Here is a 25,328-nt window from a genome sequence, read left to right as displayed (position 1 = left end):
CCATGGACTGAAGTCATGCTTTTATTGCTTATGGTCATCATCTGCTTTTTATAGAATACACTTTGCTTGTCAAGTTCTGCTTTGTTGAGAGTCCCTTCGATATATAAAACATACAGGAAAGAATGATAGAAGATTTTCTGAACTGACAAAAAGAATAAAGAAAGTGTTTTTGTCAGTGAGGACCTTAGTACAAGGTTTTTTTAATGATGTGGATATGGTGGAAGACAACAAAAAGTCAAAGTCAGATTTTAATACATTTTGCAGCCAAGACCAGTAAGGGCCAAAGGAATTACATAATACACCAAAATACGACTTATAGTCTGTATTTTCTAGACTATAAATCACTCCGGAGTATAAGTATATATAATACTAGCCAAAAAATGCCTAATGAAGAAAAAAAAAACAGGCTGAATAGGCGTACAGTATGCTAGCGTCACAGATCAGATAGAGCCCAGGTGGTGCTCAAGCACCTGCCCCTTTGCCCTGTGCCCTTTAAGTGCCCTTCTCAAGACCATTTTTTTCCCTATCCAATATTAAGTATTATTTCTTTCATTGTTCTTAGATGTTTGCCCTACTGAGCCAACATGTGCTGAAAATACAGTTTTAATGTTCAACAACAAATCGCGCTTCATTCCTTTTCTGCCTCTGGAGCCACGGCAGCGCTGACGCTCCTGATCAATAAAGGGCAGCTGTGCTGTCCCCGCGTTTCCCCCGTTTGAGAAGATGGTACAGCCCATCTCTGTGAGACGCGGGAGTAAAGTAAACTAAGTAAATTCGATAACTTTATGAACAAGCCAGCGCGACATGGCGGGATTATTAAAGGGAATGGAAACGAAAGGGCCGTCAGTGCGAGGACATCAGCGCAGCTGCGCATGTCGAGATCAGAAGTTTTCTTCTTTGTGGTAAGAGTACTCACTCCAAACTTTCTTTCTGCTGCTCGATTAGCCTGCAGTTCCCTCTAGCGGCATGTGAAATTATATATTTGAATTAAAAAATATTATATCATATTAGTCACTCCCCTGCCAAACTATGAATAAAAAGTGTGATTTATAGTCCGGAAAATACGGTATAGGTTCTAATGTCCACCCACCGCCCCTGGGACTTTTTTCATCCACAAGCCATTCGGGAGAAGTGTCTTACCCAATGACACAGTGACAGTATGCATTCGAGGGAACTAAGATTTATATGACAACCACCCTCGAACTGTTTCTTCCATACCGTGTGCTGCTAAACGTACACAATCACGATGGAACATCTTTTTCAATCTTAATCATTTCTTCCCCCAACTTCCCCGCTGAACTTTCAAGTACAGGGACACCATGTAGACACATAAATTTACAGACGCCGCTGAAGTCTGAACATGGAAGTGGAGGATGAGACGCAGCTGTGGAAACACTTGTGGACCTCTCTTGGACCTGAAATTGCCACACTTGTCCCTGATAAGAGCACGCCTCTGCTGCTTCTGCTGATGCACACACGACCACCACATGCTTCAACCACAAATGAGTTCTCCATCAGAACAGCTCTGAACTACAAGTGTTTTTCTCGCCGTGTTGGCCGCTCCTTGATTTTGTATTTTATTTTCTTCCAGCGTTCTTCCTTATTTCCCTTGTTGGACCTCTTCACGTCAAACTCTAATTGTTTTCCTGGTGGCATACTTACTCGAATCTGTGCCCAATTTGAGTGCAATCTTTCCTTCTGGGCTCCTCCTGTTGTGGTATTCTTTCTCTATGTCTGAAACAGCATGTCCTTTTTGCATCCTGCTCACAGAATGATGCTTTATTATCGTCAATCTCCTTCACCTTGGCTGTCTCATTTGCCATTATCACTTCACCACCCACCGTCAGCTTCCAAAGTATCCAACACACACAAAAAAAACATGGTGCTTTTGCATAACAATGATATGGATGCACTCTGCTGAAAACAAGCAGATTCCTGGGCAAACAAATCAACCTAAGCATGACGACAGGAAAAAAACTAACTGTGATCTATTTTATGAAGAAATGGGAGATATGCTGCATCAATAAAGCTCACTGTGGGGCATAAACAAAGACTGTGGACCGTTCTTTCTGACTGACCAGAGTCACAATATTTGATTTTGCCTTTATAACATTTGAAACATACAATTTTTAACTATGAATTGCTCGTAGGCTGAGCTCATCGTGTGGATTAAATTTGGCTGTATTTTCAGTGATGGAGTAAAGTGTGTTTGGTGGCAAATTGACAGTGAATGCATTTAACTTTGTGCCAGCTTTTGTTTCCTGTAAGTGTTATACAAATCAGGGCAAAACAATTGCAATTTGACAAGCCAAGGCATGATACTGAGCTGCTGTATTCCACAGTGTAAATCCAAAAGAACTTGTGTTTAAAAAGGCTTGTGTTTATGTTCATTGTGAGAGAAATGACTTGGTATTCATAATTCAGCTTGACACAACCCAATAACTGCTTTCACTTTTAGCTCCCAGTGTCGAATCAAGAAAAGAGCAATAATTTCGTGTAGGAAATTTAAATGAAGGTCTGTTAATAATTTGACAAGGCAGTTTCTCTCCAGTTCAGACGACTCAATATTAAAGCGCAACAAACCTCTGTGGTTTAGTGAATGTTGATTGTGCTTGTAATAAAACAAGGTCACATTTGAAGAATATCAAACGTTTGGACGGGGCCATTAAACACTTCAATTTGTGCACAGTCATGTCCCAGCCAAAGTTTGAATAGTTTTTCCATTGATTATTGTTTGTTTGGACAGGAGAGTAGTATGAGAGGGAGAGGGATTCAGTAATCTGCCTGTCAGAGCTGGACGTCAGTCTCACAATCCTAAGGTCGGCACAGAGCACAGCCCATGCGCAGCTAAACTCCAAATCTAACCATTGATTCTGTTTCTTTGATTATATGACATAATGCATTTATTATAATATGATCTGCAGTGGGAAGAAAAAGTATTCTTATATGTTATATGTTATTTTTATTGGCCATAACATGTAAACATTCACAGGAGAGCATTTTTATAAAGAGGAATGGTCCTGTATTAAATAGTGTCTGACTCTTCTTTTGCTTTCCTGTAGTTGCAGATTAGACGTGCACAATAATCAGGATGAATCTTACACCATTCCTTTTTACAAGACTGTTGCAGTTCAGCGAGATTCAGGCAGTGTACTTACTTATTCCACACTCTCCTGTGAATGTTTACATGTTATGGCCAATAAAAATCTGATAAAATGTAAATGTTTGGGTGGTGTTTGTTTAAGCAGACACTGTTTATTCATTCTTATGATTTTGATGAAGATCAAACCACATTTTATGACCAATTTAGGTAGAAACGGTGTACTTACTTTTTCTTCCCACTGTAACATTCATTCAATGAATATGCTGTGGATCTACATGGGGAGAATGTGGTCCTGTAATTGGAATTGCATAGAAAGATGTGATTAGATGAAAATAGATGTGATTATAAATACTGGTGGAAAGAAAATATGGTCAGATTTGCTCTTATCATATAAACCCAAGTAACTTCATTATATAAAGCTAATTAGATTTCCTGTTCTTACAAAAGAAGATAAATATTCAAACCAAAACTCCCTATAGAAAATAATTATGAAAATGTTGCCATTAATCTATGGTTTTCTTGGCGCCCATGGGGAAATGAGGCCTCGTAGTTGTAGTATCGCTGCATCCTTCAATTCCCTGCAAGTAGCATTTGCCTCCAAACCAAAGTGGGACAACAAGACCTAAAAATATCAAGCCCAATTTTCCACTTAATATGGCTTTCATGTTGACACACCAAAGAATAAATTAGACAGGCGTCCTCATCAAAGTTAACACTAAATGGCTTTCCTCACTGCCTCAGCACCTTATTAATCTCTATGGGAAGCGCGTCACACCCTTGAATGTAAACGCTGGTTTGCCATAGAAATGATATCAAAGATTGCAAAATACACATCATTTCAATCATTTTCTCAGACCTATCTAATCAGTGTAGATGTTGATGACACACTTGTTGAGAAAATGAGTGATCTTACTTTTATGGTCCTTATACGCAGTGTGTAATCCTCAATAACACAAGTGAAGTGGGACACCGCCCGGGGCTCTTTATTAGAGGAGTTCCACTTAATATAAGCTGATGTGATCTGCTTTCAACCAGATTTGTCAACCTTATAAGCAGCACTGACACAACCTATTTTTGTTAACTCTTCCCATACTGTTTGCCTAAAGATGGTACTAAAAATAACCTTTTGCAACATAAAAACATAGTCATAAGGTTTATTGGTTCTTTTGTCAAGAAAATACTGTATGAATAATAGGTGCAACAGGGCCTGTCCAAATATGGAAGAAAAAAAAATTAACTTTAGGTATAGGGGATCAAATATGGTGCCTGCCTTTTTCATGCTGTATTTTCACTTATTTCAGTACGTCCTCAAAAACCAACACATTATCATCACTTAGCACAATTATTCACCAATAAAATGTGTGAGTCTCATCAGCTTACCACGGCCTTTAGTTTTGAAGTTATGTAGAGAAATGTACCATGAATTTAGCCTGACTTGGGGTTTTGGGACCGATCTGATTGGTCAAATGCCACAGTAGTGGGATCTGTGATGTCGGGTGATCTCTTCTGATTGGCTGAGTCAGGACGACATGGTTCTTTACCTGATGTGCAGCAGGGAGGCCATATGTAAAGTGTGCAGAAATCACCAAAAATAGTCACTTGCCCTATAAAGGTTTAAGAAGAACATACAAAATGTAAATGAAACCCAGAGCATTGGGGAAAAGGAACATGAGACACTGGAGAAAAACCGGGGTGTGGGGGCTGGGAGGGTTGGTGAAGGGTCCAGAAAAGTGCCGTTAGGAACAGCAAAGATACTGCACAGAACCCTCAAGGTTGCAAGCAAGATGGAGCTAATCTGCTGAAATTATTATTAAAATTAATTCAAGTCATTTTTAATTAGAAAATGCCAATCAGTGTTTAATTAGAAATGTTCTATTGTACGTGATTCATTCGTTGTTTACCTTTTTTAAATTTTTCTCCAAGACTTATTGAGCATTACTCAAACTTTTGCTTTGTGTTATCTAGTTATCTATAACAGCATGTCGTATAAAATATCTATCAATTACAAAAATTGTAAATACATTTTGTAATTGGTAGATATTTTAGATATTTTAGTCAATGCAATTATATCACAGTTCAAGAAACTTTATTTGTTTGACCCCATCCCACAACCTTTGTTGAATGGGTTATATTCCGTCTGTGACCCTGAATGCTGGGCCCTAATTAAATGTTGTCGAACGTCTCTCTGCTCCTGCGTCTGCCGCCTGTCTCTTGATACGTCAGCCTCATTGTTGTCTCTCATTCAGCCTGCCGTGATGAACGCCGATGTGTTCATTCAATGACAGCAGGCTTTGTGCAGTATTTCATAGGCCTCGGGTTTTTTATGAGGCTGTCTGACCAAAAGTGCCGACGTGTCCCATTCAAGCCTGCTGTCTGTCGGCTTCAGAGTTATGAATCTGTGGAAGTTTGACTAGACATGAAGCAAAAAGCAACTGCATAATTATTTATCCAGATTTACAGGGTTTGTGACATGTTGTACCGTGACCTGTTTGTTAGAAGATTGCAAAGGAATAAGTGGGAAAAGTGTCCAGGCTTTAGGATCTGAGTGAGTTTAGCAACATTTTGAATAGTGTCAATAAGTTGGGTGGATTTATTGTGATATTATATTTTCTCTTCCACCCTTCTCTTACAGCTCCTTGGCTAAATCAGTAGTGAAAGGTGATCTGTTAAAGGAATAGGCCACCGTTTTTACATACTGAGATATCGCGGCTGCCAGTCACGTGATGTCAATCTTAGCCAATCACTTTAATACAGCACGGCATGGTTGGGTCAGTTGTGTGACATACACGTCGCCTTGCGAGCAGCCGGAATGCCAGTCTCCTGTCCCTGAATAAGTCAGGGCTCATTATTGGGGAAACAGCTCGGTGGCAGTGTATTTGTGACTTCTTTAGATTGCTCCCATCTATGATTAAAATCTGCCCCCATTGGTCACAAAACAGTACAGGTATTGCACTGGACTTTACAATCTGTATCAGATCAGTGAAAACCCAGTGGTAAACTTCTGCACAACGACATATAGCATCAGTATATTCATATTTAGACAAGAAACTAGACTTTTAAAAAGAAGTAATGCATTCATAATCAAAGCAAAACAAGGTGTACATGACAGGTCTTATAACAGCATCATCCTCTGACCAAAAGACCTGATTGTATATGCAAATGATTCTGGGCCTTTTATTTTTACCACATTAAATATTCATAAAGATAATTAATAACCGGCTGGAATATGTGGTGCATCTGATTTATTAAAGCAGAGCGAGGCAGGGACTAACGCTAACGATCAGTCACACAATGAGATAAAAGTCGCCACAGAGGGAATCCATCTGGAGAGGTGTGCCTGCTGGTTTAGGCAGTTCCAGGACACAGTGAGCGATGAGCTGTTAGCCCCCCACTGCTGCTACTACTGACGCAACACCCAGACAATACAAACACCGAAAACACACGAAGAAAAGGGCATTCGGCCAACAACCCATCTACTGTCTCTGCACTCTGATCTGGGGTCGCTGCTGTTGGTCAGGTCGAGGTTTGGCAACACTATGTGCACAAAGAACGAGATCAGCTGACAGTGGATTCCTTCTTCCCTGATGGTACGAGCATATTCCAACATGACAATTCCAGGATTTATTGGGCTCACATTGTGACATAGTGGGTCAGGGATCAGCACAAGGCTTCATTTTCACATATGGATAGGCCGCCACAGAGTCCAGCTCTTGACCCCGTTGAGGATGTGCTGGAGAGGGCTTTGCACCGTGGTCACACTCTCCCATAATCAATACAAGAACTTGGTCATTTGCAGAAGCTTTTTGAAACAATTCTAAAGCGAATAAGTGCTGTAATCAAAGCTAAAGTCCAACTAAATATTATTAGAGCATGTGGCCTTTTTTGTTGGTCAGGCAGTGTAATTATTATCATAATCAGAGAAACATTATGTAAACTGATAAAATAAGAAATCAGACAAGACTTCTCTCAGGTGATTGTTGGAGAATGAACAAGAGGACTGGGCAGGAGAAGTTTATTTACCATCGGTGCGAGACTTGGAAACATGAACTCGAGACATATTGCGCTCGTCCTACCATTCAAGTCTCCCTATGCCTCCACAGAGAGAGTACGACTGTACAGCTTGACCCAGTATGATAATATAGCAATTTCATTGTATTTTCTAACACTCCTCCCTCGTGGTTTTGACTGAGTGAAAATAATAATAATCAAAGTAAATCTGAATCTACTCTCTAAGCTTCAGTTTACTTACTTACTCGCCTGTTGTTATGCCAACATTAAAACAGGAAGCGACCTCCCTCTCTCCTGGTACAGCTGAATTTTTTTGCCCTTTTCTGCTAACTGCATTTGTGGTTTCTGTGTTCCACATTGTTTTTCTGGATACTGTTGTACGTCTTTGCCATGTTTTTCTGGAGGTTTGGTGGATTTGTTTACTGTGAGAGTCCGAAATGGTCCTGAAGAAAGAAGCTTTTTAAAGGTTTAAAGCTAGCTTATCAGCTAAACCCATTTGAGACCTACACATTCCTTCTCCTGAGACACTGAAGGGGCACAAAGAGCCCCCACACCTGCAGCACAGTGGAGGCGTCACAAGGGGAGCTGCAGGAAACAAAAAGGATTCAGCAAGAGTTGAAAGAGTTCTTGTATGGCAATGTTAATCAACGGTTTAGTTCATTTTCTCAATCCCAGTTTCCCTAAAAATAAAAACAACATTTAAAAAGGTCTCAGGAGAGCCATCTTGCTGGAAGTGAGCAGATGTTTTGTCCTCACTGTCTGAACCCTGAAGACATCGGGAGTGGAATGAGAACATTGGGTTGCTTCACCTCCCCCTCTCGATTTGAACTCACTTTGCGCTGGAGCCAACACGTACAAGTATTAACCCCTAAAGTACTCTAACCCCAGAGGAAAAGTCTTTTCAAAAGCGTACAATCCAATAAGTCAATTGAGCACCTCTTTTGTATGGCTTTGCCTCTGCCAGGAGTTATTATTCTAAATGAAAATGAATGTCCCAATCTTGCCTATTCAATGCAGCATTCCCCGAGCAGCAAAAGAAGCGTGCACTTCATTTGATTCCCAATGGCCTATTTTAGAAAAGGGTCACCAGTGCAAGTGCAGCTGCGGACCAACTTGACTCTGATTTTTTTTTTCAATTCAATAAAAGTCCAAATCAAAGTGTGTGCTCCGCGACAGCTACAGAACACAAGGCTATGAAGAGAGGACTCAGTGGTGTGTGGAGTATTCTGGCTGAGAGAGGTCCTTTGATGGGCCCGACAGGCAGGCAGAGCGGCTGCAAGCACACAGAAGGCGACAGCAATGGATCGAACCAATGCAACACAGGCAAATCCAGCAATCAATCATGTTCTGCAACTACTGCACACGCACAACATCCGCCGGAGTCAGGAGTGTGAATGAGGAGGTACACCAAGGCAGGCAGAAGTGCTGTGCCCAGGGTTTCTATTTATTTAATGTGTGGGAACCTCTGGAAAATCTAAAGGCCAAGTTTTAATATAGCGATGATAAAGAATGTTCATGTTACTATGTTAATATTCTCTATACAAGTCAAAGAAGAGTACCTGAGCGCTGCATTAGAAAATAGATTTCACACAATTATACAAAGAAAAAAAACAGCAACCTTTAAACCATTGGTTTTCCTTCATCCAAACTGTTGCTTCATTAATTTCAGGCAGGTTTGAGTGATCCTGCTTACTTTGTTGTGGACTTCATCATAGAGCTAATAGAGCTAAGAAGTTTTTCCATTCTCAAAGCCCATCAACGGACCTGTTCAGTTCGTTCTGCACTGTATTTTCTATGTAAAGGCATTATTTTAAAAATACCGTGTTTACATGCATAAGAGAAATCTGAAAAGTTGCTCATATCCCACTATAACAATTTACAGTTTAAAATCTTCACATTCTGACTGCAGTGGTTGTCATTTGGATTATATTGCACAATTGCATGATTAAATTTTACTTGTGGTAATAGTTTCTTCTGGCCTAAATCATAACTTTCTTTGCTATTAAAGTAAACATGTTTTTCAGCTAAGTGCAAAAAGTGCATTAGTGTAGAGTGAGTTTTTGAAGCATCTTTTCCAATTCATGCCTGTTTCATGTGACTCGAGCATAAGGCAGATGTCTGTACTCTCTGCCTGCAGCGTCGGAACACATGTATCTGTTTGAGATGGAGATGCTGTAGTGCCAAAGGCTGACACCGCCTTTGATTTTATAAAGCACTTTCTGCTGTCAGTGCTCTGCCAAAGAGCGCAATCACACACGAGAAATATCCAAACTAGCTTGTAGGTTCAGGCCTTTCCAAGCGGCACAGTGTCACTTTGATTCGCTCAACTTCCCACATTCTGGAGGCAGTTTTGCCTTAACAGACTGAGATATTTAAAGAGGCATGATATATTCATATTTAATAAATGAATAGAGGAAGAAGCTACTTCCAGCATGTACGTCAGGATTCAAGGGCGATATTTTCAAAAAGAAGATTGGCATTCAATTTCCCAAGTTCCCCTTCATTAAAAGGAGTTTGGGGGAGTTTTCCCGGCAAGATCGCACCGCTCCCATTCCAGATAACTTTTGACTCGACTCAATTCACAGACGCAGCTGACTTCCAGAAAGGAAGTGAAGGTCTCTGTAAAAGATCGAACAAGACAAAGATCAAGCATTTACAATGAGACACCTTCTTCTTATCAAAGTTCCAAAAGCAGAACTAAGGAATTCTCCAGTGTAAATAATGTGTTCACACTAATATCATGCACTTCGGCAAAATAATCAATGCTAAAAATGTTGACATCTCAGTATGTTGTGCAACTCTCAGTGTGAAAATATGTCAATCAAGTGATACACCAAATCACCTGACTTAAAATTGAACAGTCCTAATAACTTTCAGAAGATCTTTAATGTTACCAATAAGAGCACAGGTAGTGCACAGGTTAAAGCGGCACTATATATTTATGTATTTGTTATTTGACTGGGACAGTTCACGATAATGACCACACATGGGACTCAGCTCATGCATGTAAACATGCCACGGCAGATTGTTGCCATGGGCTGATCTGTTGTATCTGTTGTCCCACAGTCACATTCTTCCTGCCCTAGGTTTTTAGTGGTAAGGGAAACCGTAATAAGAGACAGAATATTCTACACATTTTTTGAATACCTTTTTACAAAACCAAAAGTTTGCATGCATTTAATTAATATTTGGTAGAATTGCCTTTAAACTGTATTTTTTGGGTCAAACTTCTTTCCACAAGCTTCTCACAATAATTGGCAGGAGTTTTGTTCCATTCCTCCAAACACAACTGGTGTAACTGAGCCTAATTTGTCGGCCACCTCATGACCACTTCAAAACATTGTTTTTGTTGTCCTTAAGCCACTTTGTAACCAGTAAAGGCAGTATACTTTGGGAATTGTCCATTTGGAAAACTCATCTGCGCCCACACTCTCCCTGGCTGATGTCTTGAGATGTTGCTCCAATTTTCCACAGTGTGTTCTTTCTTCATGATGTCATCTATTTAGTGAAGTGCACCAGTCCCTCATGCAGCAAAACAACCCCACGGCATTATGCTGCCACCCCCGGCTTGCAGGATTCTCCCTTTTTCCTCCAAACGTGGTGATTATCATTATAGCCAAACTTTGTTTTTGTTCTTGTCAGACCACAGGATATGTCTCCAAAAAAATCGTTATCCTTCTTTTATTTGAAAACTCCAAATTGGCTTTTTTGTGTGTCTTTTGGAGTAAGGGCTTCTTCCTGGCAGAGTACCCTCTCCGGCCATGTCAGTACAGCACTTGTTCCACTCTGGATGATGACAAACTCTTACCAGGTTCAGCATCTTCACCAGGTCTTTTGCATTTGTCCTTGGGTTGACATTCATATTCCAGACCACAACACGTTCATGACTGGTCATTTCCATCATTGTTGTAACCAATGAATGTGGCACCTTTGGTGTCTTGAAATCGCACCAAGGATGAACCAGACTTGTGCTACCAAGGTCATGACATCATCATCTGGGCGTTTCCAAAGTATTTAAAGATATAGTCATCTCACCGCATGAAACTTTGGTTTTGTAAAAAAAAAAAGAATTTAATTCTGGTTTCATGTGAGACAGTGAGACAAAATGCAAATGTGTCTTTTTATGAAGTGTATGTAAACATATGGTTCTCTCTGTACCCCAGCACTCTGGAGTATCATGACCTCAAACAGTCCTCTCTGTAGCTCACGTTGGTTCTTCCTGATGGAAATATTCACCGTCTCTCAGCAGCCTCTTCAACACCCTGCACCCCAGAGCCTCTTCTCACCTCTGAGTCTGGCTCGATGTCTATCAGTGCCATCATCTTACAGAACAGCAATAACAGTCTGCAAAAGTGCATTCTGGGACACAGATGGGGCGCAGCTGGTAACCCTGCACCTCAGCACTGGGCACTGAAATCTATTTGTGTAATCCACTTAACGGCCTGAAAACGTCACGTTAACTGATTATGTTTGGTTAATTAGGAACACTTAGAGGGTGTTTGTGTTGTGTGGGCAGCAGAGAAAATTGGAGGAGTTGACAGCAGGTGGTGTCATGGTGGAGTTACATGAGGTCAGCATGGACTAGAAGAACGGTTAAAAGTTTACAAGGCAGAATAAGAAGATATATTCCCAAGAACAGGATCAGTTGTGTTTGCTCTCCTGAGAAGTTTTTACCCCCATGTAAAAAACACAGAAGTCATAACCTCCTAGATTGTAGAGTTCTGAAACCAAAAGATGGAATAGAGGGAATGAATGTCAACATTAACAGAGCATTGCAGTATAGAAATAGAAAGTAGTACCATCTGTTCTTTCGGTGATATTGCTAAAACCTCTAAGTCAGACCCGACAACACACACAGACACCTTCATTTTGAAAAGTGCAGTGATAAACCGTCATCGCTCCCAAAACCTAAAAGGCAGCGGTGCACTCTATGACCGCGTGGATAATGCCAGTGAGAAAAAAAGGCACAGATCGGCGAGACGGAGCGAGCTGGAGGACAGAGCGAAAGCTATTTATCAAGTGCAGGGATGTGTTTTGGATGATTGTTCTTTTATAGGATGGACAGATCTTTGGGAACATCTCGTCTGTCCTCTCACAGTGTTTGGGGAAGGGGAAGTGGCCCGTCCTTCACCCACTAGATCTCACTTTCACACCGCCGCCTGCTGTCAAAAAAACGTATTCACGCGTCTGAGGTACACTGACAGCCAATTCAAAATGCTAGCTCGAAAAGTTGACAACCCTTGATGTTTCTGCGTCTTACTGTCTGAACAACTACGAGATGGCAGTAATATATTATGACACAAGAGAGGCTAATTCACTTATGAACTCAAACACAAATTAGATCAATGTGTGTAAATATAAATACTGTCATTTCTACAATGCAAAATGCTCATGATTCTCAGATTCCCCCGAAACTGCAGAAATAAACAACCTCTAAATGTGATTGTGGAGTAGGAAGCCTTCTCCTTGAACCGGTCTGAAATATTGATGTGTTGGAGACATGTGCGCTTCTCACTGCTCCAGACCTCTCCATCATGAGTGACAGGCTCCGACACATGCAGAGGTCCAACACTGTCACACTGAGACTTCTCACCACTGTTAGTCTGCCCTACTACAGTGTCCATCAAACCACTGCCAGCCTTTGGACAACTGCTACAGCTGCTTCTCAGTTATTCTACACAATTCACTTCTCTTTGCGCTCCCTTACACCAGCAGAAGAATAAAATGCACATATCAACAAGCAATGAGAATTTCCCATTTACCACTTTATACAAATACTCAAATTAGTTTTGGACTTTGTTATGACCATACACATATGAGTCTCCGTATTTTGTTATTGCTTGAATGCCAAACAAAAGCATGTTTCAAGGCTCCGGATAACAGAAAATAAAATACACCTTTTGCTTCATTGGTAAATCCTTTGCCACATTTAAAATGCCATCTCTGTCCTTGTGCAAAACCCAAAAAAACATGGGCTTTTTGTTTTGTTTTTAAATAACATACAATAATAGTGTTGAAATAATACAATTTTACTTTGTGCTTGAGTTTGCAACTTGCAAGTAAAAAAGTTGTGCAGCTGTGCTAGATGCAGGATATGTGCCAGGTATATTTCTAAACAAGGACTATATAGGATGCCCGCGTGGTTTTATTATATATTCTTTTCTGCCTGTTCAAAACTGAACAGCTCTGGCTGTTACAATAAGTGATGTTTAATAAGCAATGTTAAATAAGCAATGTATAATAAGCACTGTTTAATAAGGGATGTTTAATAAGCAATGTATAATAAGGGATGTTTAATAAGGGTGTTTAATAAGCAATGTTTAATAAGAAATGTATAATAAGGGATGTTTAATAAGCAATGTTTAATAAGGGATGTTTAATAAGGGATGTTTAATAAGGGATGTTTAATAAGCAATGTTCCAACTTCCAACCCAAATTTTCTCATTTTGGTTTGACATACAAAGGGTTTAATAAACTATTTTCCAATCAGGCAACAACAAGTGTCAATTTCAACAAGAACACAAAGTAGAGTCTGCCGTCAAGCCTGCGGTAAATTACATAGATCATTATTCATGACGGATGTTCTTTCTTGGAACCAGCTATTTTGCAATTTGACAAACAAAGCACTCCTGAAAACATAACTTTTTAAGCGTGTCCAATAAACAAAGAGTAAATGTTTTATAAGGAAGTGTATATGCATGCGGCCCACGCAGCACCCGTCCTCTCATGTGATCCAGTGGCACTTCAACACATAGGCACATATGACAGTGACCTGTCTCACACTTGTCAATGTGGCACAAATAAACGTAGGACTCAGTGAGTGTGAGGCCTGGACACAGCTGACATGTCTCTTCATGTCCATGTGTCACATGGGACACAGTCTCTGTCACCCTCTGCCCCCTCACAGACACACTAGATTAATGTAGGCTTTCACCCACAGCTTCATAATGCCCTGATCACTTCAATCCATATTTCCATAGCTGACTATAATCGTATTTGCACCACAAAAATATGATGAATTGGTAAATTGAATGCCAATTTGTCAGGGCTGGCTTTGAGTCAAGGCAGTTAAAATATGCAATGAGTTTACAATGAAAGTAAAGTCTCTGGGTGAAGAAAATGGATGGTGTTTACAATGATGTTATAGCAGTATTTGCTGTTAAAAATATATGGGGTACAGTTTTGCACACATGAAATAATGTATGTGTAGAAGACAAACTAATCTTAGCACAACAGTAAAAACGGTGGCCGGTTCCTTTAAAATGATGAACCAAGTGGTTTACGTTCTTCCATTGATTGGGACTGCATTGGAAAGGAAACGATCCTTTCCCTTTTCCCTTTAGTCGCCTCCCCAGATGTAGTGCTGTAATTGTCAGCTTGCTGAGACTGTGAATGTGACAGTGCTCCGTCTGTTTTAGGATCTTTAACTGAGGGCTTGTTTAATTTATTCGTTGAATCACCATCTCCCTCTGCTCTCTCCATACCCAACACTCTCCAGCTTTATGTCCTTAAACGATGATAAAAATCTTACTATGACATTTATTATTGCACTTAATTTGACATGACGTAAACCTTCCACCACAGGCTTAAATGTGTGTATTTTGCTTCCTGTCATAATTTCCATGAGTGATGCAACGACTAACTCTGATTGCAGAAACTAGGCACGCCGCCTTCATTGCCTCAATTAGTGAATCTGCAGCACTTCATCGATGTAATCCAATCAGCTATCATAAAATAATATGTCAACAACTGTGGGAATGGGGAAGGGGGCTGAAATATAAGTTTTATTGGAATGTTTTTGATTTGTCAGGATTGCTTCAACTTGCTCAGTCCGAATGTCCGAATGAATGAGCGTGCTTTTCCCCTCTCGCTATTTAAGCATGCAGGTGTAGAAATGCTGGTCTAAATAGCTCATTAAGCGTGGCCAAATATGTCAAACTTGCTGTAAATAAAGCACCACTGAACACTTCACTTCACTTGTTTGGTTTTCCTTCTGGGGACCAAGTGGACCCACATAATCCGCCAATCGCCAGTTTGGCCTAATTACAATGTTATTTTCTCATTTGCACAAACACATAGGCAGTGCCGTATGCCACGCTGCCGATAACAGGAGTGGATTCAGCCCAAGCTTGTATGTACTGTGGGTTGAATAATGCAGGAGAAGTACTGTATACACTATAGGGTTTTGACTACTCCACTGAGGAGGGAGAAACAGTGTGAAGCAACATCAATATTGTATCTGGGTAATAAGCCGTCATGAGAACAAAAATCACTCAACTACTAATGTGATGGGCATGTACTGCATTGCCAAGCCGCTCTCTACACAACAATGACAGCTGTGCGTTCATGCAAACTCAAAGTACTGTATGTAATTATGTCATAAACTTTACATACCTGTGTCTCCAGATGAAGTAAACATGTTCAAATCAGCTATTGATTTCACTGATAACAATTACAGTGTTGATTTATTCTCCAGTAGAAACATCTTGCACATCAGTCAGAAAGCCCACGGAGCCCACGCGTCAGGCTGCCAGATCCTGTATGGCAAAAACCAAGCTGGCAATAAAAGAAATATAAGGCTGATTAAGACAAAATGGCTGCTGTTAGATGACTGTGCAGCATTTTCAACTCAAATCCGCGTCATGCATATTCTGTGTCCTGCATTTGCTGTACAAACTATATTTTCATGCTTAGACGTAGAGAGCCTCTGCCTGTGCTATGGTTTTCTCTGGCTCCACAGCTTACTGTGAAAGCCAATAACTGCCAACTTAGGGTTAGGGTTAACAATTATGTATATCCAAATCTCAAAGCATATTGACTTGAGAGTTTACAGCCTATATGCCAGTGTGATACCTAATTTGAAAGCCAAGACCTTCTAGTTTCTAAAAAAATATGTGTGAGATCTGTGTAAGTGAAACACAACTTGCGTTACATTTGCTGTTTTTAACCCTAATTATGTCCTGATTAGGGGTCACTAACCCTAACCCAAAACCTAGCCCCCTGATCAGGGGAGATAGCAGGGCACAGGTTAAGATGTTTATGATTGTATATTTTACTCTACCAGATCCATACTTTTGAGGAGGGGAAACTTTCTTTCTCTGTTTCACAAATATAATCAGGATTGTGAATGTCTGTCATCTCAATATAAAGTAAAACAGATTCCAGAGTGTTGACCTCCACTCAGAAAAGCTCCATTTATCCTCTGTTTAAGTCTCCAAAAGGCCTGAGGCTTGTCTAAATGTTATGTCTAAACTTTTGCATGCCACTGTAGACCTTTTTGACCGGAGTGAGCACAGGTCTGCTTGGAGAAGTAGGGGCAAAGAATGTCATGAGAAGAACATCTGTCCAAATGCTAAACATGGGTAGATCAGCCATTCTTTGGGGTTGCATTGCAGCCAGTGGCATGGGGAACATTTCATGGGCAGAACAAATAATGCATTCAATTCAATTCCAACAAATTCAGGAGAAAAATGTCACACCATTTGTGGAAGAAGCTGAAGTTAAAATCAAATGGCTTGTACAAATAAATAACGACCCTAAACGCACCTCAGAATCCTCTAGTCCAAAACCAGGGAAAGAGGAAATGCTTCTCTATTCACATTTTAAGACATTTTGATTCAGAGTGCCTAATCAAGTAATACCTTAATAATACAAACAAACCTTCACTCCCAGATACTTCCACAGTTATATAATGTGTTTAAAAATCTATGTTTCGTACAGTGAGTTTGCAGTGAGAACTCCAGGAACTGCAGGTCATGGCTTACCAACTTCGCCTCTCTAAAGTTGAGGCAAAGGGGATTATAGTTTCTGCTAACTATGACGCAACAGACCAGTAACAATGCGATATCTGGAGAAAGTCTACAGCGCTCCCGTGGCTGAGAGAAAAAAAACTGAATGAATAATGTATCGCGCAGTTTAACGCTCATTTGACTGAGTGTTTTAATGTCTCCTGGCGGCACCAATTATGAGAGAAATCAGCCACCTTGTATATGCCAGACACTTCATGTTCCTGTCTGTGAGATCCAAACTTCAGGAAATCAAATGGCGCTGATAACAAAGGGCTTAGTGTCTCCGTGCCTGCGTATTTTTCCTCTCCTTTGTCTCTCTCTTCATTGATCAGTCTTTTAATAGGTTTTAAGACAGATTTCTATGAGTGCACTAAGGCTGCAAACCACCTACAACGCAATAACGACATTCAATTTAAAAGAAATGTACATATTTGAATCTTTTTTTCAATATTGCAAGGATATTTTCTGGAGTTTCAAATAGAGTAAAATACATTATGTGCATTTTAAACATTATTATTTACTTCCTTCCGACAAAGACAGCGCCAGGCAGCTGATATTGCTATTTTTGCTCATTTTGAACACAATAAATACTGTACTTGTGTCCCTCGTCTTGCCTCCTTTAGGTGAGTGGCATCAACGCGTCGATGAGCAGGAAGCGAGAGCAGCGTGTCCTGTTCATGGTGGTGGTGATGGTCGTCTGCTACCTCATGTGCTGGCTGCCGTACGGGGTCATGGCACTGTTAGCGACGTTTGGTCCCCCAGGTCTGGTGACTCCTGAGGCCAGCATCATCCCCTCTATCCTGGCCAAGACCAGCACGGTCATCAACCCCATCATCTATGTCTTCATGAACAAACAGGTGATTCAGCACTGGCATCAAACGGCACAAATGATCCATCACAAGGACCGTCTGTGAGCGGTCTCCACTTTTGGGATGTCTCAAATCCGATTTAAAGGAACAGGCCACCGTTTTTCCATGCTGATATGTTCTTACCTGAGCTTAGAGGAGTTGATGCACACCTGTCTGGTCTTCACGCGTGCGCTGAGTCACGCAAAAAGACCAAAGATGTTGTTAGCATTTCACCTCCCGTCCTCTCCTCTATGGGCCAAACGGGGGTGAAGTTACAGTATAAGCGACCAGGCTCTTCCATGTTTTCCCTATTTAAATACAGATACGTGAGTAGTTACACGATCCAAGCATAGTAACACAAAATTAAACATGTCGATTTTCTAAGTGGATAAAAAGGGGAACTATATTGTGAGCCGTAAGGAGCACTTCGACGTCTTTTTGCTTGACTGAGCGCACGCACAAAGACCAGACAGGTGTGCATCAACTCATCTAAGCTCAGGTAGAACATAATCTAAGTATCAAAAAACGGTGGCCTGTTCCTTTAAGCTGTGCAATGTTTAATGACAATGGAAGAGTAAAGACACCATATGGTCTGTGCTATAGCTGCCAACCAACATAAAGTACTTTCACGTAACGCAGCCAAAAACTTAATTTTGTTTAACAAAAAATCAACAAATAGTATTATATGTCTGATTCTTATAAGGCAACAGGTACAGTACCATCCCAAAATAGACAAATAATGATTTAAAATGACTTTAATTAAACGTTTTGGGGCAACCCTGGCATATCACATGGCAGCAAGAGGGCACTTTTTGTCCTCCAAGTGCATGTGTTAAAACAAGCACAGCTCACATGAGAGAGAACCTGTAGTGCTAAAAAACAGACCCTCTCCAGCAACTAGGACAAACTCCACCGCTCCCCCTGAAGGTTCAGGTTTTCTGGGAAGGCTGCTGTATATAATACAAACAGCCAAGGCCTCATTCACCTGCTTCAGCAGCTGCGAAATATACTTCCCCCCGAGGAATTTGATGTCAGCCATTTTTTGTAAAGTCAGTAGTATTTACTTTAAAATGGCAGTAGGACCGTACAGTGTCTGAAGCAGAGTGTTGTCAGCTACCTTATGCTCTCTGACAGACTTTTAACAGTTGGGTAATTACAGTCAGATCCATTGACTGGGTTTAGGAGCTCAGGGAAACAGCTTGCACCATCACAGCAAAGTGCTCCATATCCTTCGGGAGGAAATCAAGATTTTTAACCCCTAAAAAAGTGAAAGATATCATCAGTAGTTGTAGTTTGTTGTATATCAGGAAGATGCATTTGCCTGTATCTGCCCTGAGCAATTTTTAATAACATAAACCTTACAACATTGTCGAGGGTTACACCTTTCCTTCACTGATAAACTGAAGTCCATCTTGTCATAATGATTAGATTTAGCATTATGTTAAGATCGAGAAAAGTTATTTTTTCTTTCTTTCTTCTACTTTGCACTTTTGTACTTATTAAGTTCATTCCTCAAACTAAAACCCCGTGCTGAAAACAGAGCAAGACTTTCTTTGCCTTTTTCTTTCTCTGAATCACACAAGAAATAAACCCTCAGATAACATAGATATTTTGTTTCACTTGGGCAAAGTGATAACACTTTTCTTCAGTGTTATCCGTATCATCTATTAAATAAAACCAAACTGCTGTGTAAGGCTTTAGACAACAGTACAGCTTGTAGATGATGGGATTGTGTGCACACCTCAGTGAATTAAATATCATATAGCAGCGATATAATGAGATTTCAAAACTTTCATTTTGCTGTGAACTTTCTTTACAGCCTGTTTTTCATTTTATATATTTTGTCTAAAGTTATAGTGAGAATCAAGATGACTCAATTCAAGTTGTGAGAACTATCTCTGTCCTAAGAAACATTATTGCCTCAAAAGAATAGAATAAAGTTTGTTTTATGTATCAAGTAGCCTATAAATGACTTTGCCCCACACACAGTGAGACACCTCAGTCTCATTTGTCCCACACAGCTCTGACCTCCCACAGCCACAGAGCGGACACCCAATGTCCTGTATGTCATTTTCAGTCTTCAATTCCTCCCAGCCCGTTACTATGGAAACTGTGAGTTGAGGCGAGTTGAAGACTAAAAATGCTGTACAGATACAAGTAGCAGCAGGTGTCAATTCCTTCCCATTCAGAAGACTGGACCATGTGAGACATCCAGCAGTGTGGGTAAGTTCAAAGGTTTACTTTTATTACTCCTGGGCCAAACCAATATGAAAGAATGTGAATGATGATATGCTGTTGGCAAAAGAGGATCTTGGTAACGAGTTATGAGCACCAAGATCTCCTTATATACCAGTACATGTACAGTATATAAGTTTAAAAGAACCAGTGTGTTAAGACTTAAAACTTGTTAACACTTGTTAAACTGCCTGTGAGTGATGGGGCTCATTTCAATATATAGGATATAATGATACCGATTGTCTACAATCATCTTAGAAGTTAAAAAACGTTTCTAATTTGCAGTATTGAAGAGTTAGTCCCACATGTCTCATGGCCAAATGTTTTGTCAAATCAATCCTGAGAAGGAAGATCCTGCAAACACTCCAAACATATTCTTTATTTACTGCACTGTACTCGTCAGAAAACAACACAGTTTGACAATGAACTGAAAAATAGACTGCTCTTTCAAATCAAAAAGGCAAAAGGACTCAAATGTTTCGAGGTCTTGCAGGATATAGCTTTACAAAACACCACATCTTTTGATAACAGTCTCTTACTGTCTAAGTGCCTCTATTATCACACACTGCAGCAATTCTGAAACATAACAAATCAGACAGTAGTGGCTTAAAGCTGGCAAAGCACTATTACTGTAGACACAAACAATGTGTACTAGCCCCAATCGACCTCATTCTCAGCAATTAAAGGAGACAGCAGCAACAAATATTAGCCCTGGGACTCTCTAATCTACCCACTGAAGAACAAGATAGCCTTTCAACTCACTACACTGTGGATCTAAGACAAAGTTTGAGCAAAGTTGTGATCGGTGGTAACGATGGCACACAAGGCTGACCTTAGTTAAGTGGCTATTAATTTTAATTTGCAATTTGACCAAGGGCAATAAATGGCCAATGACAGTTTGAAACACATTTAATATAGCATGCTGGGGGACCTTACATAATACACCCAGCTGCAGTGTTTTGAACATATCACGCAGACTAAATCGACCTGTGTCTTTCTCAAACTTGCTTAATTTTCTTCCCTTTTTCATCTACTTATGACCCTAGTGTGCCTTCAGCCTCCTCCATTTGTTGCCTCAGCATCGCCTCTGCACTTCCCTTCAGTGGTGTTTGGACAATTGGAGTGTTCGGGAGCAAATAGCATGCAACAGCACCCCAAACAAGCACTGCTTTATTAGGCCCAAGCGCCATCAGGGCTGGCAAAGGGGCTCTTATCATCGCATAGCAGCCCCCAAAGTGAAATAATCGAAGCTATTTTCATTTTTGTCATCACTCTTTGATGACTCAGGTGACAGGCTGTCTAACAAGCAGTATACCGGGGTGACAGTGGCACTGATGGTATAAAGGTAGTAGTTAGTGCACACCTATTACTACTGCCTTTGCTGTTATTGTTTTTTTTATCACGAATATAGTTTTATATTGACCTCTGTCTGTTTAGTGTCTATAACTGGCCTTGAAAAATTCCCCCCAAAAGTATGAGATGATTATCATGAGTCCACCATCAAAAGACATGGGTTCCTCCTCCTGCCCACTCAGCCTGCCTCAGCCTATCATCATTCAGCCAACTTGATTTATACGGGTGGCTCCTGAGCACCAATCTGCAATCAGTTCTCCTTCACTCTAGCCCCGTTCCTTCAGGATTTTCCTCATCTTCTCATCTTCACCATCAGTCTCAAGATTCCACGGGGAGACAATCACAAAGCTCCCTTTAAGCAGCAATGATGTTTCCCAAATTTGTTCTTTGCTTTGTCTCGATCTAAGTCTCTCCAGGTATCTCCTCTCTCTCTCTCTCTCTCTCTCTCTCTCTCGTTCGTTTTAATCAGCACTGAGCCTGGAGATATGCTGTAATTTGCATCTTGTGAGGAAATGTAGTAGACTATAAGTATACATGAACGTGAACGTATACTAAGTATACTACGTTTACTCAAGAGGGGCAGCTTCAGACAGCGGTCCACACTGTGTCTTTGATGTGAAGTGTTGTGATATGGATAGAAATGCCAAGAATGTCAAGTATAGCCAAATGCCCAGAATGCATTGTTATGTTTTCTCCCTGCTGCTGGGGTCCTCTATAATTCATAATGTGCCCATCAGCCAGACATAGATACCGGCCTTTGAGTCGAGGAGCATTGTTGTATTGAGTCAAACAGAAGGATCTGCATGAATGATGACCTCCTGGCCCCCTGATCTGCTCCCTGATTGAAAAATGCATCAAGGATTTCTTTCAGTATTAATAACACCATGACAAAGGCTGTGTACATGTCCATCCCTCTCTGCACCTTCTGACAGCATCTGCAAGCGTACACAAAAGTTTGGAGAAGTCACTGCTTTTTCAACAATTTCAACTTGTCAACATATGAAAGATGTCCTGTATAGGGCTGTGTTTTCTGTGCACTAGGGCCTGATATAGGGTGTGAGATTGCTAAAGTGGTCTCTATAATAAAAGGCTTCAGTGCAGACGAATTTTCACATCAGATTTTTTGACACACAGTTTTTAATGATCAGTCAGCTGCGACATGCTACAAGATGGCGTGTGCTAATTTCACGTAGTACTAAATTTAGTGCCTGGCTTAGTAAATCAGGCCCAAATACTCACATCATTTTGCATGAGTCGACTTAAAACAGGCAAAACAGGCAAATCCTAGTCCTAACCAAACCCCATATCTCTGGCCTATCCCTTGTGTGTACAACCAGTCACACACTACTCTAAGAGGATGTCCCAGTGGCAGTGAAGGGTGGTTCAGATGCAGGGGACAAATTTCACACGGTTAGTTAAAGCAGAACTAAGTAACTCATGCCCCAAGAGGCCACAAGCGCCACAGCAGGTGATGAGAGGGACGACAAAAACGATTGAGTAAGGTAAACAAGTTACTTAGTTCTTCTTTAAAGTCACTCCTGGTTGAAAAGCATTTTGTCAACTCATTTGTAAGTGGTAACGTCTGTGTTTTTGTGTTCAGTTTTACAGGTGTTTCCAGGCGTTCCTAAACTGCGCTGTGCCGAGAAGGGGCTCCAGTGTGAAGAGCTCATCCCGGGTCGTAACAAAGGTGTTAAAAGGTGCGCCAGGCGCCCATCGCCGGCATGACCTCCTCTTCATGGTGGCCTCTCTGGGTCAGCCGCCTGCTACAATGCCCCAGCTGGGACCCTGCTTCGAACCCACCGCCGACATCACGAAGCCACCCTCTTCAGACACCAACATCAACAAACCTGTGGTGGTCTCTCTAGTGGCGCACATCGATGGCTGTTGATTGGTTGAGGGGCCGAGGTCAAATTATTTATTTAGACACGCGCCCGATGGATTTATGTGGAGAGAAAAAGAAATCCAACGTTTACACCGCTACAAATCAAATGAAAAATGTGTACAATCTGGATGTTTCTCTCCAAAAGATGATCAATAGTTCTTAACTCTGGCTTTAACAAAGGGAAAGTCAATATTTTTATGCTGTTGGATATCGAACTTATGCGAAGAGGATCACTTATTTTGTCCATAATGTAAAACTTTGTACAGTTTATTTTAATAAAGCAAAAGAGAACCTATTAGAGATTAAAGAGGAGTTTGTTTTTGAATTTGTACTAATCAGTGCAAGAGACATTTACAGTGCAGGAATGAGCACAAAGGAAAACTTTTTTTAAGCTGTAAAGTTTGTTGTGTTACTGCCATTGCTTGTTTTAGCATTGCAGAACTTTATGTTAACAGACACTAGCAGCATAATCAAGTCACTCGGGCCGAGACTTCCCAAACGGTTAATGCACCTGTGGCCAGAGACATGCTTTGAGACTGTTTATGCACCCAGTTAAAAGACAGCATCTATGAATGTAGAACTGTTAGATTTGGTAAAAGCCAAAACAGATGCTTCTTTGTGTCGGAAAGTTTCTTTCTGCCTTTTATACATTTTATAATAAATGAAGCAGATGTCCTTGTGATACGGTGTTGGGCTTAACACTACTCAATGTTCAGGGTGCCCTTCTGTCAGGTGCCTTGCCCCTGAGCTCCTCATCATGGTGCAACTGTTTACAAGTTTCTATTTCAGAGACAGACCGCTGTTTCAAGGTGCATTATGCAATTTTTATGCAAAAAGTGAATGCGTTGACCTTTCAGTGACCCTGCGGCTGTATGGGTGGTCAGCATGCCGCCTTTGCTTTCCATCCCGGTGGCCTGTAGGACGCTCCAGGATTGGGGTTTTTAGGTTTCTGGTAGGTTTTCAGTGCTGATGGATCTGTCTCCATGGTTACTTATACATTCCATCCAGAAAACCGACCAGAAATCCCATAAACCTGAAATAAAATCAGTCCTGGATCGTCAACGAGGCCGTCGGGATGTAAAACAAAGGCACCGGGCTAAACACATATGCCACTGCGTCACAGAAAGGTCAATGTGCACTAATACAGTATCAACCTTGCATAATGAACCTTTAACAATACATTTGGAAACAATATTATTTGCATCTTTTGGCAGTATTTGATTTATTATTGACTAGATCAACACTGTAGAAACAAACAATTCAAACTTCACCAAAAGTCTGTGTTTATCAGTTTAGAAGTTTACACCTGTACGCTGATGTGGATTGATGTCCCGTAGCAGACTATCTGAACTCAGAAATTCTGTTGTTTGTTATTATTATTGTTCTTATGCCTGTTTTGTCTGTTTTTTTTTCTTTTTAAATACAGTTGGCATTTTGCCTTTGACCAACTCATCTTCTTGTTTTGTGTTGTATTCATGAATGCAAGTGACACCAAAGCTAAAATGAACATTGCAAAGTAGTAGTTTAATAAATGTCTTTTTACAAGGACTCAAATTTTGACTCTTAATTGACTGACTGTGGAATCCTTCCGCAGTCAATAAATGGTTCCCGTTTCTTTATGCTTTTTATTATAGCACATTTTTCCGGATTTTCTGCAGCTTTCAGCACTTGCTTTATGCAATTTCTGCAAGTTATGCATCAAAACGTTCCGCATGTTGAGGAGAATCCTGCTATTACTTTTGGGACTTCTGCAATTTACGTTTTTTCCACAATCTGCCGAAATATCAGCGATTTTTTCCATTGACTTATAATGGGGCTTCTGCAAATTCATGCTTTTCCGCATCTTTCTCTGCATTTTCTGCAATTTCTGCAGTTTGTGCATGTTCAGCTTCCACAACTTGTGGGTTTTGAGAAAAAAATCGGCCTTCTGCAGTTTTCCAGTTTTTTTTATACGGGAATTTGACATTTTTGCATTGGTGTGTATGTGGGATCTGAACCATTAGTGTGTATGGGGGAATCCAGCCAATGCATGTTAATAGGATTTCAGAGACTCCAGGTCTTTCAGCCATTTGTGCAACTTCTGCCATTTAAGCACTTAGGCCATTTCAACA

General features: G+C 40.6%; 1 protein-coding gene across 1 annotated transcript in view; it reads left to right on the top strand.

Annotated features, from left to right (window-relative positions):
* The window catches only part of LOC306972597 (vertebrate ancient opsin-like), a 38,664-nt gene extending 14,624 nt beyond the window's left edge, over window positions 1–24,040 (top strand). Inside the window, exons 3-4 of the mRNA XM_079569259.1 lie at window positions 17,523–17,756; window positions 22,936–24,040. Coding sequence (XP_079425385.1) covers window positions 17,523–17,756; window positions 22,936–23,223 — 522 coding nt within the window. The 3' untranslated portion in view covers window positions 23,224–24,040. The remainder of the gene's footprint in view (window positions 1–17,522; window positions 17,757–22,935) is intronic.
* The last annotated feature ends 1,288 nt before the right edge of the window (window positions 24,041–25,328 follow it).

This window comes from Gobius niger (assembly GCF_951799975.1).
Source record: "Gobius niger genome assembly, chromosome: 13".
NCBI lineage: Eukaryota > Metazoa > Chordata > Actinopteri > Gobiiformes > Gobiidae > Gobius > Gobius niger.
The sequence above is the reverse complement of the archived record's forward strand: the minus strand, read 5'-3'. Positions and strand labels throughout refer to the sequence as shown.